General features: G+C 36.0%; 2 protein-coding genes across 3 annotated transcripts in view; one reads left to right on the forward strand and one right to left on the reverse strand.

Annotated features, from left to right (window-relative positions):
• The window catches only part of LOC129218732 (uncharacterized protein K02A2.6-like), an 83281-nt gene extending 78976 nt beyond the window's left edge, over nucleotides 1-4305 (reverse strand). Inside the window, exon 1 of the mRNA XM_054853055.1 lies at nucleotides 1394-4305. Within this exon, the coding sequence (XP_054709030.1) occupies nucleotides 1394-4305 (2912 nt within the window). The remainder of the gene's footprint in view (nucleotides 1-1393) is intronic.
• A 9001-nt stretch (nucleotides 4306-13306) lies between these two features.
• LOC129219453 (terminal nucleotidyltransferase 4B-like) overlaps nucleotides 13307-15559 on the forward strand; it is a 91618-nt gene continuing 89365 nt past the window's right edge. The window contains exon 1 of one of the 2 annotated variants that reach the window (XM_054853848.1): nucleotides 13307-13999. In XM_054853848.1, coding sequence (XP_054709823.1) covers nucleotides 13566-13999 — 434 coding nt within the window. In that variant the 5' untranslated portion in view covers nucleotides 13307-13565. The remainder of the gene's footprint in view (nucleotides 14000-15559) is intronic. The other variant, XM_054853849.1, reaches the window with a different exon arrangement.

Consider the following 15559-nt stretch of genomic DNA (forward strand, 5'->3'; position numbering starts at 1 on the left):
GTTTATTCTAGCAATCAGTTTTCGTTTGTGTGTTCTATTTAGTCGAAATTTCAGCTTTTATAAAGTGTTTACCTTAAGACTTGGTTTCAACATAATACATTAGCATTTAATAAAAATGCTAAATTTGAAGTTGTACGTTTTGTCATTTTTTTATGCACTGTACGCTACGTTAGCGAATTCCCCAAAACCTTAAAAATGTTTCGTGATCGGCGTACCTTGCAAACTATGACAAAAATCTGGCTTCTGAAAATGTCCGAAGATGTAAGCAGGGCGACTTTTGCACCAAAAAAGTGAGGGGTCAAAAGAAGTTTAGAAGTTACGGGGCGTGGTCCCTAAAGCTGATTTGTTGTTTTTTTCCGGAAAATTTGGCTTTATTACTGTCTCTTAATATTACTTATTTAATAACTTCCAAAAATGTGGAATATGGCATCAAAAATCGGACTGTATGGCCACCGCAGGTTTTCCAGTATAATTTTCCGTTTTTACTGTAAGCGATGCGATATAAATATCCTTGGAACAAAGCTAGTTTCCCCCCGCGTTGAGATCGTACGAAATTGACCGCCATTTTTATAATGCGTACCTCTCTTCAATCCATGTGCAAATGAACACCCACGAGGTGATAAGGGGCTAGAGAGGGGTCAAGGGATCTGAAAACTTTTAGGAATATTTTCTCTCTTTAAACTCAGTGATAGGGATAAATAATCCCTACGACTTTTCCCTACCTACTTTGTAGGGATAATCACTGAAGTGTGATGATGCCTCACCTGATTTCACCTGTCAATCATTTGGATGGCGGAACGCTGGTGTTTCATGTTATATAGTCTTAAAATATTTAGTAAAGAGATACTTAAACTCCTATAGTACAAAACCAACTAAATCTGTGAATTTATTTACATCTCTGGAATACAGGAATGTTGCCACTCAGGCATAACTAATAACACGTAACATCCTTCCCTTTTTACAGAACTTTCAAACAGTTATTTTCCCCCTCAAAATAAAATCACAACACAATATTATACTAGAATCAAAAAATTTTTTAAAACGTCACAAAAGTTCTCTCTTCAAAATTAAAGAAATAAACTTAAAAAATCACTAAGCAGAATAAGGTAAATTAAATTCTGAGAGAGAGAAAAAAATTAAAGAAAAGTAGCAGTTCTAGTCTTTGTATCTTGATGGCAATTTCACAACGCGTCCTGATTTTGTTTTATATTCTGTATTGTCTCTTTTTGAATCAGTACCCATTTTTTGTAGTAAAGATGGTATACAAGTTTTATTTTTTGTATTTATATTTTCTATTGGTACACTTTCTGGTATCTGCTTGGTTGGCGTATTTGGTATTGGTGTCTCGAATTTTTTTTTCGTGTGTGTTGTTTTGGGTATTCCTCGAATAAACCTTCTATTTCTGACATATTTTTGTCCATTATCCGTGGTGACCTCTAATCTTCTAGGTGTTAAAGTCTTTGTAACCACAGCTTTCTTCCAGGTATCATTTTTCTTTTGAGGCTGCATGTACACTATATCTCCATACTGAAATTCAGGCAGAACAGATTTCTTGTAATCAGCTTCAGACTTCCTCTGTCTTAGATCTTCTTTACGATGAGTAATTTCAGGATAGGAATTGAAAGATGGCTTAAATAAATTATTTGTAGTGGGTACTAGAGTCCTTGTCCTTTTTCCAAGAAGTAACTGTGCTGGGCTTTTTGAAATGTTTTCAATTGGAGTATTCCTATAATTCAATAGACCTAAGTAGGGATCTTCTTTTGCAAAGAGACTCCTTTTCATAATCCTCTTCACAATTTTTACGGCAGATTCAACTTGACCATTTGATTTACTATTGTATGGACTGGTCTGCTTGTGTTTAATATCCCAAGCTTCACAAAATTTGTCAAATTCAGAAGATTTCAGCTGTGAATCATTTCCAGTTACAACTATTTCTGGTATACCATATCTTGCAAAATGATGTTTGACTTTTCCTATAACAGTTGTTGATGTCGTGTCTGGTAGATAATCCACTTCTATAAATTGACTAAAATAGTCCACAGTAACTAAGTAATTTCTATCTCGTAAAACAAATAAATCAATTCCAACTTTCTGAAAAGGTCTTTCTGCTACTTCATGCCACTTTATTGCTTCTTGAGGTCTACGATCACTATATGATAAGCATGTATGGCATCCACTTATGAATTGTCTAATTTCAGATGACATACCAGGCCAAAAAATAAGCTCTCTTGCTCTTCTTAAGCATGAATTAATACCTTGGTGTCCTAGATGAATTTTGTCTTTCATTTCTCTTCTCATCGCTTTTGGAATTACTATTCTTTCTCCTCTTACTACAACACCTTCTTGAATTCCAATTTCATCTCTATAGTCAAAATAATTTCTTATATTTGGAGGAACATCAATTTTGTCCTCTGGCCATCCTTTTGTAATCATTTCTTTTAAAGCGAGAATTTCTTCATCTTTATTTGATTCATCTTGTATTTTCTCTAAACAGGTTCCTTTAATTGGCAGAGTGTGAACACTGCAAACTATATCAATTTTCTTATTGTCCTGTTCTGTTGTATTCAGTGGCGCCCTAGACAAAGTATCTGACACAAGGCTTTGTGTTCCGGGCTTGTAGACTAAATCAAAATTGTAACGTTGAGCTCTAAGTAACATACTCTGCAAGCGCTTCGGTGCCTTGTGTAAGGGTTTCTTTCTAATAGCTTCTAAAGGTTTGTGGTCATTGTATACAGTTATTTTTCTTCCATATACATAATGGTGAAATTTTTCTAAACTCCATATAACAGCTAACATTTCTTTTTCAATTTGAGCATAGTTACGCTCCGCAGCATTTAGTGTTCTACTTGCATAGGCAATTGTACCCGAGTCTTGCATTAATACTGCACCAAGCCCAAATTGGCTTGCATCACATTCTACTTGAACAGGTTTTGTAAAATCAAAAATTTTCAAAGTTGGTGCTTCTGTGAGTAGACTCTTCAGCTTCATTAGGGCTGCATCTTGTTTCTCTGTCCAATTCCATGGAATATCATTCTTTAAAAGAGTATACAATGGTTCACTAATAGTAGCATAATCTTTTAGAAACTTCATCTGATAATTACACATTCCCAAGAATCGTTTCAATTCTTCTTTATTATTAGGCTTTTTAAGATCAATAATTGCTTGAATTTTCTTTACATCAGGTTTCACGCCTTCTTTGGAGATTTTGTGACCCATAAAAATAATTTCATCACATTGCAGTTCCATTTTTTCCTTATTGAGCTTCACATTCAGATCTTTGCATCTCTGTAGAAAAAGTTGTACATTTTCATCATGTTCTTTTCTGTCTTTTCCAAAAATTACTACATCATCAGCAATATTGATGAGTCCAGGAAGACCTTCAAATGACTGTTTCATCTTAATTTGGAAAATTTCCGAAGCTACATTCAAGCCAAAAGGCAAGCGCAGAAAACAATATCGTCCAAAAATAGTTTGGAATGTTGTTAGTATACTTGATGCTTCATCAAGAGAAATGTGCCAGTAGCCATTCTGCAAATCAAATTTGCTAAAAACTGTAGCACCATTTAATTCATGTAGCACTTCTTCTAAACTAGGCATAATATATCTTGGTCTTTTAAGAGCTTTATTCAATTCAAGCGGATTTAAACAAATTCTCAACTTACCGTTTGGTTTTTCTACACAGACAATGTTACTAGTCCAAGAAGTTGGTTCAGTTATTTTCCGGATAATTCCTTTTTCTTCAAGTTGGTCCAGTTCCTTTTTAAGTTTATCTCGCAAAGCAATAGGCACTCTGTGTACAGGCATAGTAGAAGGTGAGATATTAGGGTCAGTCTGTAGATGAACAATACCAGGCAAGTCTCCAATTCCTTCAGAAAATATATTATTATAATCATTTATGTTTACTATGTTTACAGACTGGAATTCTTTCTCTTGGATCGTAATCAATTTCATAGCTTGAATAGCCTTCAACCCTAGAAGTGGTTGTATATGTTCCTTGTCAACAATAGTAAACTCAATATTATACCTTTTGTTGTTCTTCGGATTGATTACATGTTCACGATGAACTCCAACTGGTTCTAAAGTACTACCGTTCCACATCTTTAGAACTTTATGACATGGATCTATGCCAGTAGCATAATGCTTGGGCAAAATATTTACTGTAGCTCCAGTGTCTACCTGAAAAGTTACTTCTTTTCCATTAATTAACATCAGACATTTTATGTCTTTACCTTTGTCTTCAACTTTATTCACCCATTCTTCACTCTCGTGATCTGAATCTAAATGATGAATACTTTCTTTCTTCATTTTGAATGATGATACACATTTTTTTGCAAAATGGTTCTTCTTTTTACATTTCGAACATGTTTTTCCCCAAGCTGGACAAAGTTCTTTCACAAATTTATGCTTTTTACCACAAAACTTACATGATTTTTCTTGTTTCTCGCTTTCAAAAAACTTTTTAGCTTCAAATTTTTTATTTTGCTGAATTTTGTTCACTATTTCTGGATGAAATTCTTTTCGTTTACTTTGTGCATATTCTGCAGCTCTGCAAGTATCGATGCATTTCTCTAAGGTTAATGTTCTTTCTCTCAAAAGTAGTTCTTGTAACTGGGAGTCCTTTAAACCTAAAATAATTCTATCTCGAAGTAAAGAATCAATACAGTCTTCACAATAATTGCAAGTTTTGATTAACACCCTTATGGCAGATAAAAATTCATCAAATGTTTCACCATCTCCTTGTTTTCTATTATTGAACATAAATCTTTCATATGTTTCATTAATTTCACCGACTACATATTCATCGAACTTGTCAATTATTTCTTCAGTTGTTCTTGCTTCATCATCTGTCGAAAACGAAAAACCATTGTATCTTTGTAATGCAGCGTCACCCAGTGTATGTAATAATAGCGCAACTTGATACTTCATAGTCTGCTTTTCTAAATTGGTAAGAATCGCATAATTCATCCATTTTTGCTTGAACAACTTCCATCTTGTGCATAGATCACTATCGAACAACAACGGTTCAGGAGCTTTGATAATAGGCTTAGCAGCGTCCGTGCTCATTGCGGCTAATTAGAATTTCGATCTAAGTAACTTCTTCAAAGTTATTTAAGAGAATAATAATTTACTTATTTTTCCCGCTGCCACCATGTTTCATGTTATATAGTCTTAAAATATTTAGTAAAGAGATACTTAAACTCCTATAGTACAAAACCAACTAAATCTGTGAATTTATTTACATCTCTGGAATACAGGAATGTTGCCACTCAGGCATAACTAATAACACGTAACAGCTGGAGAGGGCGAATTGCCGGAGACACGAGGCTTTGTGCCTAGTCAAGATGGCGGTGTCTTAGAGGGGCATCTGGAAGTCCCATGGAAAACATCGAAATTGAAGCTGTAAATAATCATTCCTTCCGAGCATTGGAGAAGGAGATGTGTGTATGGAGGAGGAAACTGCCTGGAAGACATTTTCAAAATTGAAGTGAAAGATTGTAACTTTTGGTTGGTACAGATTGGGAAGAGAGTAGGATTGAATTCTCCCCAGAAACATTTTTTCAAAATTGATGTTAATAGGCTATCTTTGATGAAAGAAAGAGATCGGGGCTCCTCTGGGATACTTAATGAAACAAAAGTTTTGAATGCGCAATTTTAGTCTATCTTTGATGACCTAAAGGGAGTTAGGAAGCCTCGAGGGATCTCTCCCGAAATACACTGGTGTGCAAAAATTAAGGACAGGACGGTTTTTTCAATATAACTTTGTACAAAAGCTTTCCAAATCAACACATTTAATACCGTAAGATCCCCAATACGTAAGGACACATGTGTAATGTAAGCAACACTTACTAAAAGAGAAATCAGAGGGATAAAAAGAAGCTTTATTGAAAAAGTAGCATGGAGCGCAATGCGACTGAAGGCCGTAACATCCCTGTGATGGGTGTCCAGCAAGAAACATCCGGTCTTTAGTAGGGGATATGATCTCCTCCGACTGCTAGGCAGGTTTCACAGCGTCTGCCCATGCTGAGAATGAGGGTATCAATGAGTTGTTGAGGCATTGCTGCCAATTCGTCTTGGAGAGCCAATCGAAGCTTCCGAATCGTTACTGGTGGTAAGGTACGAGCTGCCAAGCGTCTGCCTAGAAAATCCCATACATGCTCGATGGGATTGAGATCCGGAGATCGTGCCGGTCAATCCATACGTTCAATATCCTCACTCTCTAAGAGCTGTTCGGCAGCTACTGTGCGATGACATAATGCATTGTCGTCCATGAAAAGGAGTTGCGGACCCATAACGCCTCTAAAAAGACGCACATATGGAAGAAGAATCTCGTTACAATAACGGGTCCCGTTGACTGAACCTGCGTCGAAGATGTGAAGGTCTGCACGACTACCAAGCATGATGCCCCCCCCCCCCCAAACGAGAACACCGCGACCTCCATACCTGTCCCTTTCAATGATGTTCGAGGGATGATTGCGGCTTCCCCGCTCTCTCCAGATGAGTATGCGATGAGAATCGCTACTTAGACTGAATCTGCTCTCATCTGTAAAGAGTACTCGTCCCCATTCATTGTCTCTCCAATTCCGGTGTTCCCGGCACCACAGAGAACGCCTTCTCAGATGGGCAGGCGTTAGAGGGGGTACCGTAGAGAGAGACACCGTATAGGGCGTCGTGCAAACAGACCACCACCGTGCAGTCTTCTGGTCACGGTAAAATGCGATATCGGTCGTCCAGTCGCCTGTGTCGTGTGTCTAGCGATTTCTCCCGCTGTCTGCCGCCTGTTTCTTCTGGCCTGTAAGACAATATACCGGTCATCTGCGGGTGTGGTTCCTCGTGGACGACCACTACTGAACCCCCGGATAGCTGTTCCTGTAGTTTGAAATTGTCTCCAAAGTCGTGAAACAATGCTGTGAGCAATTCCGAACTCTGCAGCCACACTTGTCCATGGGCGGATTTATGGGAGGGCAAAGGGGGGCAATGCCCCCCGCCAGTCTTTGGAGGACTTTATATATAATAACAAACCTTCCAAAATCTTAAAAGAAAAAAAATCATGTTTTTTTTTTCTTTTTTGAATAGTTCAGAAGTGAAAATGAAGAGAATAGCAACTGTCCTTTTCTAAAGACGGGGGAGAGGAGGGCTGTACACTAAGTTACAAGTAGTAGAGCTGCCACTGGGTTGCTGAAAATGTGTTGAAAGCGACTATTTTGAACTGAAAACCATTAGGGCAAGTATATAAGTGAAAATAACGAGCTATGTATTCAGCTGCAATGCTGCAATGCTTAAAATAATTCATGATTATTTCAACACATTAGAAACAAATAAAAAGTTTTTTAAAAAAAACGAATTTACCCCCCCCCCCCCCTCCTGAAAAATTCATGACTTATTCCTTAAAATAAAAAAAAGTATTTGAAAAAATAAATTTCACTTTAAAGTGCTTGAAAACCTTGAAAATTTGGAAAAGTGGATGCAAACCAAAAATTTATGAAAAATGGAAGAGGTTTAGGGGGAAAAATGCAGAAATATGTCAAATTCAGCTCCTTGCCCCATCCTGCATCAAAAATCTAAAAATCATGATTCTCACGTTTCTGCAACATATTACTTGGGATAAATTTTTGTGACTCACGTGTTTCATATTTTGCTATTTATTTAAGTCTGAATGCAGTATTTAAAAGAAGCTTTACCTCTGTTCTTTTTCGTTTTCTGCACTACTTGAAATTGAAAAAAAAAAAAGTTGTTGTAATGACAAATCTATAGTTTTTATCCTTTTAAACTTAAAGTAGTTGTTTCTCACAAAGTTAGAACAATACTGTAAAACTATACAATCTAATACTAATTTTCAGAGACTGGAAAGGGCAAATGAAGTGCCTTTAATAGTTTTAATTGTTATTGAGTCTTTGAAAAGAAGATGAGTCTCTGCAATTCCTAATCAAAGTGTGCTTTATATTTTTAAATCAATTGTACAAATTATGAATTGTCCAAATGGGCAGCATGTTACACTCTTTTTACTTATTTTACACCATTTGAGGCAGTGAGAAGCAAAGGGATACAAGTGACAAAATTTAAAATTTTGAGATAACCAGTACAAATGGTAGGTGACCCCCTCCTCTGTCTTTGGGCAAGAGATAGTATTAGTAGCGCCGGTAGGTGCTGCTGTATAGCATGATTTAGAAAAAAATTCAATGAAAGCCTACCTAGGACATAATCTTTATACGCGTTTTACTTAAAACTTGAAAATGTCCACTTACATCCCTTAGTTTCTCACTGTCTCATTTCTTTTAAAGCATTTTTTGCTATTGATCATTTTGTATTTATCTCATTGTTGTATTTGTGGGTTGGTTGGAGGTGTGATCAAAAGCTTATGGAATTGAACCTACATCTGATGTAAGCAAATAACAATGCACAATTCTTCTCTTCTCCCTCGCTTTTTCTTTCTAAGATCTGCTGTCAATCATTTGTAGACCCAAAAACAATTTTTACTGCATATTATTGTAATTTGCAATTTTTGCCTATTTTTTCCGATATTTTTGTAGTTTGTATTACCCCACGCAGCACACTCGTCCATAAAACGACTATTTCTCGTCGAAACTCATCTAAAACTCATCTATACTCATCTACATCTAAAGGTGATATCTATTCTACGACTAATAAACGTTATTTCTAGATGTTCTATTAAACGTCTATAATTGGACAACCAGAGCTGGCCTTAAGCCGATTAGAGCAAAAGAGCCCAATAAGGCCCCGCTCTAAATTTTTTTTTCTTAAAAATAAAATGGGAAAATAAAGGAAATAAAAAGTTCAAATGAACTTAATTAATATTAATTATCATATATGCTTAGCTGAAATTTAATTTGTTGGTATAGAGCTACTTTCAGTGCGATTAAGGGAATAAAGGGAGTTTCCTGAGGCTTTTAGCATCCCTATTAAAATTAGCAAATGTATGTCCAAAACTACTAGTTTCAAATAAATTTCCAGAAGAAAAAAAAACATATAGCCAGTTGAACATTTTAAATCCATATCGAAGGCCATACCCACAGTACCTTATAACTTCTGGTCAAGAGAAAGCAACTAAGTAGTGGGAAACAAAAGTACAAATTTTTAATGATTATCAGCAATTAATACGGTCCGCAATAACGTAAGGGTCAAGGGTCCCTATCCCAGGATCTTACTATCACATGGAAAATGCGGAGATTTACCCGAGACTCCGAAATTTCAGGAATTTCCAAAGCTATCTTTTTAATTTATTTCATTTAAATATTGACTTTTATAATTGACTTACTTTCTTTATTTGGGTTGATAAAAAATCTTAAAACTCAGCAGCAAGGACAATTTCTTTAATACAAAATTAATACTAACGTAGGTACAATTCTGAAAAATAAATAAATAAATAAATAATAAATTTCAAATACTGATTGCTTAATAAGCGTAAAGCATCTCCATAACAATTTTAAAGAAAGCAAATTGCCATTCATCTTCTAACGTTTAACATAGCCTGGAATTTGGTTTTTATATCTTCAAGGCCAAAAAATTTCTCCGGACAGCCATCAAACCCTGAAATATCTCTTAAAGTGACTGAAGATGCGTTTTGAAGACTTCAATTTCAAAAAAGTCAGGAGAAGGCTACTCAAACGTCCACTATTACCTCAACTTTATCGCAAAAAACTGACCAAAATCATATCATTCAGTTTTCAATTTTAAAGAATTTCCAAAGGAGGAAGATTCACAAATTTCACGATCCTCCTCCCCTTCTTATCTAAAGTCTCCAAAAGTAGCGTAAAACAGTGTTTTTAAGATTTAAATTTTGGAATATTTCATGAGGAAGGTCTCTGAAACCTTTTTTCTAACTAATGACCCCTTTCTTTAGCATCAGCACAATAGCTTAAAATTTCTCTTTTAGAAAATACTGCCACGAGAAAATCCTCAAACCCTTCCTTCCCATGGATAGCATAAAATTGATTTCAGTTTCGAAAAAATTCCGCTAGGAATCTCCTCCCTTTTCCTCTATTGTTACCAAATAGGGCCTAAAATTGAGTTTTTAACACTTCAATTTTTAAAATTTTTCGAAGAGTCACTGAATCTCCTAACGTCACCACTGATAGTATAAAATTGCACCTTAAAGTCCTCGAGTTTGAAAGTTTTCCGCAGAAGATCACCAAATTCCTTTCTTCTACATTTTCATCAAACATCACCTGATTGAGACCAAAATTTCTGACAGGAGCCCTCAATTCCCTATCGTTACCAAAATTAATCTAAACTTATCTTAAGTTTTAAAAATAATTCGGTAGACAGGAAAACTCCGCCTCTTCCCATTTCCCTTCATTTTACACAAAATTGTCCAAATTTACGATTTTAGACGTCTGCTTTGAAGATTCTTCCGGGGACCTTGGGTGGTTTATCTGACCCATAACATCCCCCCCCCCCAAAAAAAAAAACCTCATTTCCGTACCGAAACTGCGTTTTTAAACTTCAATTTCGAAAAATGTTCAAGAAGAGCTCTCCCGTTCCCTGCAATTCTGTTCTGCTTCTGACATTCCAAATACGTCTGATTTTTTACATGTAGACTAAAATTGCTTTTTTAGAACTGATAAATTTTGGTGCATTTTACTTTTCCGTCTAAGCTGTAAATTGCGCACATAGGTGGCTCGTACGAGATGGGTGGGAGAGGGGGGGGGGGCAACCGTTCACTAATTTCCAACGGTGAAGGGGCTTGCCCCCTCTCGTCTCAAAGTTGTACAACAATGATCGATTAAAAAAAATGATTTTTTTCTGGGTGGGTTGATTTCTTCCACGAAACTTTTCTCAAGTTATTTCACGTCAATTGAACTTTAAATTGGAAGAGGGAAGTCTACAGTGGCCATTTGGACAGGTTTTGGAGGCCATATTCTACATTTTCTGGAGGTAATTTAATCAGTCATGTTAAAATCCCATAATATCGTGCAATTATACCAAAAAAAAAAAAAAAGGAAGAAAAAATCAGCATCAGTTGCGCCGTTTCCTAACCCCACACTTCTTTTGACCTCACAATTTTCTCGTGCACCAACCGCATGTGATTGGGCATAAAGACAATATAATGACAATGATGATATTTATAATTTATTGACATAATTGGCAACACTTGTTGCTATGTTATTAGTGTTGAAGCACGTGCTTCAACGTACGTTGAGCAGCACCGCTTTTTACTTCTGATATTTTAGCGTCTGTTTTATAGCGCCTTTATTGATTTCGGTAAGCTTATTCATCCTGTTGATGATTTCTGTTTCAAAATGATATATGGAAATAAGACTGTTGGATAAAAAAAATAAGCTTGCACACATGAAAAATTTAAAATAAGGTTTTAAGTTTAATAGTGTAATTGCAATAAAGTACTAAAAAATTGAACTGGCAGATTAGACAAAAATGTATGAATGTAAATGGTTAAGGAAAATGTAATGTGTCGTATAAACATTACAATTAAGAGTCCAAAATTAAAAATAGGTGTGCTGCGTCAGTAAGCGCACCTAGAAGACGTTTGTTAGATTATCTAGAACTGTTCTTGGTAACGTTACCTAGCGCTATGGATATCCTCTATTATTGATCTAATTCCACCATTTTTCATCCATTGTAGTCGTCTTTTCGACGTGTACAAGACGACTTTCGACTATTCTGAGGGGACATTTCGACGAGTTAGGGATTGTTTTTAGATCAGTTATAGACGAGTGTTTGGACCAGATTCGACGACTTTTCAACGTCTATTCCACCAGTTTGTGTTGTGTGGGACCCCTCATATAAGACTCCAAAATGCAGAATTTTATATCTATTTTACAAAAATTCCTCCGGGGGAGAAACCCCAGGACCCCCTGAGATTGGAGATATTCTACACCCTACTTAAAGGGACACAATTACAACTCTTGGGTTCAATTTAAAAAGGACAGCAGGCAACATATTAAAAAAACGACCCAAAAGTACGACAGGTCCTTATGTATTTCAGGAAAAAAAGACAACATAGTGTGGGGGGGGATGGTCTTTTTCGCCACCAACAGAAAAGTTGTCCGGACTACAAGAGAGACCTAAAACCAGCCACTATTGCTCAAAAAAAAAAAAAGAAAAGACTGCCCCCCAGGAACTCAGTCCTAAATCCGCCTATGCACTTGTCACACTGCGGCCTTCCTCCAACTTCCCAATGATTCGACCTCGGGTAAAAGCATCCAGATGTCGTCTAACAGATTGATTATTCGCCATTTCTCTCTGAAGCAGCAACTCGGTGTGATTTTAACTGCTATACGGCGTGCAATCTCTTTGCCAGAAATACTGATCTTACACCGACAACATGCTTTATACTCAGACACTCCCCCATTACGTCTGCCTGCATATCTGCGCATGTGCTACCGTACATCACCTTACTTATTCTCCTGATTGGTCTTTCTGTCCGTTCTGCCTCTTCGTTCAGCTGATATGCTAATTTTTCGACTTCGTCCTTAATTTTTGCACACCAGTGTATTTCGACACTGAAGCACACTCGGGATTTCACTAAGTTTTGCCATGAGATGAGACAAAGAAATGCAGTTCCACTTTGATCTTTTATTTTTCATTATATCCCCAAACGTTGCTTAAAATTGGCTTTAAGTTTCGTTAAGTTAAATTTTCCCTTCTATGAAAACAATGCTAAAAGCTTTATTTTATGTATTGACCACTTTCTTGCTCTAAAAATAGCAACATCAACATTTCATATAACATTTCGTACTCTGATTTCTCTTTCTAATTTTCTGTAATTTTTAAAAACTTTCCACACTCTTAATCTATTCATTTAAATATTAGTAAAAGTTTAAAAACAAATGTAAAATTAGTTAACTTTGAAACTAGCCAATAGATGGCAGCACACATTACAAACCTGTTATAATACAATAGGTGCAATAACATATATTACTTTTAAAAATAAGGGGGGAGGGGGGGTATTATGATTTCCTCTTGACAATACATAAATTGAAAGTTTTTTCAGTATTTTTCACAGAAAGTCTCCCAGACAAACTATTTTTTATGTGGAAACAAATTGCTGAAGGAGTGTCCTTAGCGAAGATGTCTGTTAAAATGTTACTTATTTTTGAGAGAAAAAAATTGTAAATGAGTATTTTTTCCTTAGTTTTGATATTCGGAGATTAATTCCATTAATGTTTTATTTTATTCTTCTTTTAGTTACTTACTGTGTTTTTTTTTTTATGCAAAACAGTTGTTTTAGCCTTTTCCTCTTTTCTTTATATCTGATGGCAACAAAAATTTTCTGTAAATCGCACTTGTAATGTTTCATATCATCAGAGAAAGCTATGTGGAAATAGGCGTCGCAGTGTATGTGTTTTTTTCTACAATGACGTGATACACACACTTTTTATTTCCGCAAATATCTCAAGATTTTATTTCTTTTTGTGCCAATTCAACGGTTTATCAGTCGGCAGCGGTTCTCTGTCGACAAAATTGAACACTTAATAGTAACCCTAATAGTGTACCCGTACTGTAAGTTACTAAACTATTCCGATACCGTTGAAAGTTAAAGTTTGATTGCTGTTGCTTTCGGATGCTTATTTTTTATATCTAGTCTTATGCTTAAATTGGTTTATTGTGTCCCGAATTCGTTTTCTCGCAATTTTGTAAGCTCGGATAAACGAGTTGTTTATATGGATCCTGCTATAGGATGGTTTCAACCTGAACAGTACGGCCCAGCGTTATCCTTGTGGAATGAAATTTGGAGTACCCATCAAAGAGTAAATCGGCATGAAATTTTTTCAAAAGTAGATATGAAAAGCAACGATGGTTTGGTTATGAATGGCAACTGCTCAGTTTCGCTTGATGACAGAAAGCCTGTGGTAAAGAAATCTGACACTAACGTCGCAGCCGATAACCCCTTCTACAATCGCATCAGAAGGAAAGAAAACAAAGCGAGCACATATGGTCTGAGTCGTAACAACGATATAATTTCCCATGGTGGTACGCCATGGCGATCGAAAGAAAAACTCTACAGTCCAGGTTTATTAGGGTGAGTAATACGTGCACTTGCATTGATATCAAAATGGTTGTTTTTAATATTCGGCTCTCTATCTCATTTGCGGCTTGTTTTTTGTAGAAACACTGGGAAATATGTTTCTTTGCTTTTAAGAACTTATGTAATAGATGTAGTGTTATTTTCTAGAATTTGTTCTGTTTTCTTGTCATGCATTTTCACTACTTAATGAACTGTCAGTTTGACATTTTATTTTTTATTTTTTTGTTTATATTGTAACTGAAAGCTTGTGAGAAGTAGCTTAGTATCAAAGATTGATTTACAGGAGGGCATGTGCCCAGGGCACACCATCTTTTAAGGAGCGATATATTACAAAAATGAAAATACTTTGGTTTTGCTACTCAAGTCTTCAACTTTGCAATGGGGTCTAGTTTTTCTGTGGATTTTATTGGTTTGTACGTATTATTCTGACAATCAATTTTCCAAAGTGAAAATTGTCGCCAAGTGTCACAAGTTCGGTTAAATCCATCATTGCCAATCTATTGATTGGCAATGATAAATTTTACCGAACTTGTTCTAGTCATTTTGGATAGTTTTCAGATGGAAACTTGGGCAATATTTTATGATCTAAGTTTTGATTTGGCAAAGTTTTGGTTTTGTTGAAATTGGTTGAAGGAATATGTAAGTACCATTTTTAGTAAAGAAATAGTTTTGATTTGAAAATGAAGAAAATGTTAGATTCTCATTGCATTATCATCAGAAATATTATTGAAACTCTTTTTTCCATATCACCTTAAAATGTCAGGATTGAAGAAATTTGTAGATGTGTGAAAAAAGATGTCAAATGACAGAAGCATACGAAAAAGACTTTGTGAAATAGAACTTCCATCAAAATGCAGTGTCATGACAAAAAAAATTAGGGTGGCTCAGCAAGATGAGGGGGGGGGGGAGGAATGTTGCAGCTTAATTTTTGGATATAATTTTAGATTCCCTAAAAATTTTAATTGTGGCCAATTTTTTCTCGTGAAAACTATGATTGTAAAGAACTAATGTCATATATCCCCACCCTTGGCGACTTTTTCGTGTTGGCGCCAAAAAAGCGTCGCCAAGAAAACGATGTATTACCAAAAAATATAAATAAGAGAAGATCCACTCCGCGACCAGTTTTAAGGTTTGCCGAGAAAAAAAAAAAAAAAAAAAACTTACGTAAACATGATTTGACACAAAAGCCTACATTTAAGAACAAATAAATGGCATGCATTCATCGCCAATGTTGAACTGGCTTGACGGAGGGTTGCCATTTCCTCCGACTACTAATTTGAAAAAAAAGAAGGTTGGGAATGAGTAAAGGTCAAGATTCAGTCGCCACTTGCCACGTGGTGACCTAGTTTGAAAAAGTGGCAACCTAAAAAAGTGTCCTAGGTCTCCATTTTCCCCTTGTTGTTTCTAGAAAAAAAATCTTGGGACGAACAGGAATTATGCACGAACCCGAGGGAAATAAATCGCTTTGGAAGCATATGCCTGAGGATAAACACATCGAGGAAGATTGTTTTTTGACCAGAACGGCAATACAGCTCCATGTGAAGCATCGACGCC

The sequence above is a fragment of the Uloborus diversus genome, chromosome 3, assembly GCF_026930045.1.
Source record: "Uloborus diversus isolate 005 chromosome 3, Udiv.v.3.1, whole genome shotgun sequence".
Taxonomy (NCBI): Eukaryota; Metazoa; Arthropoda; class Arachnida; order Araneae; family Uloboridae; genus Uloborus; species Uloborus diversus.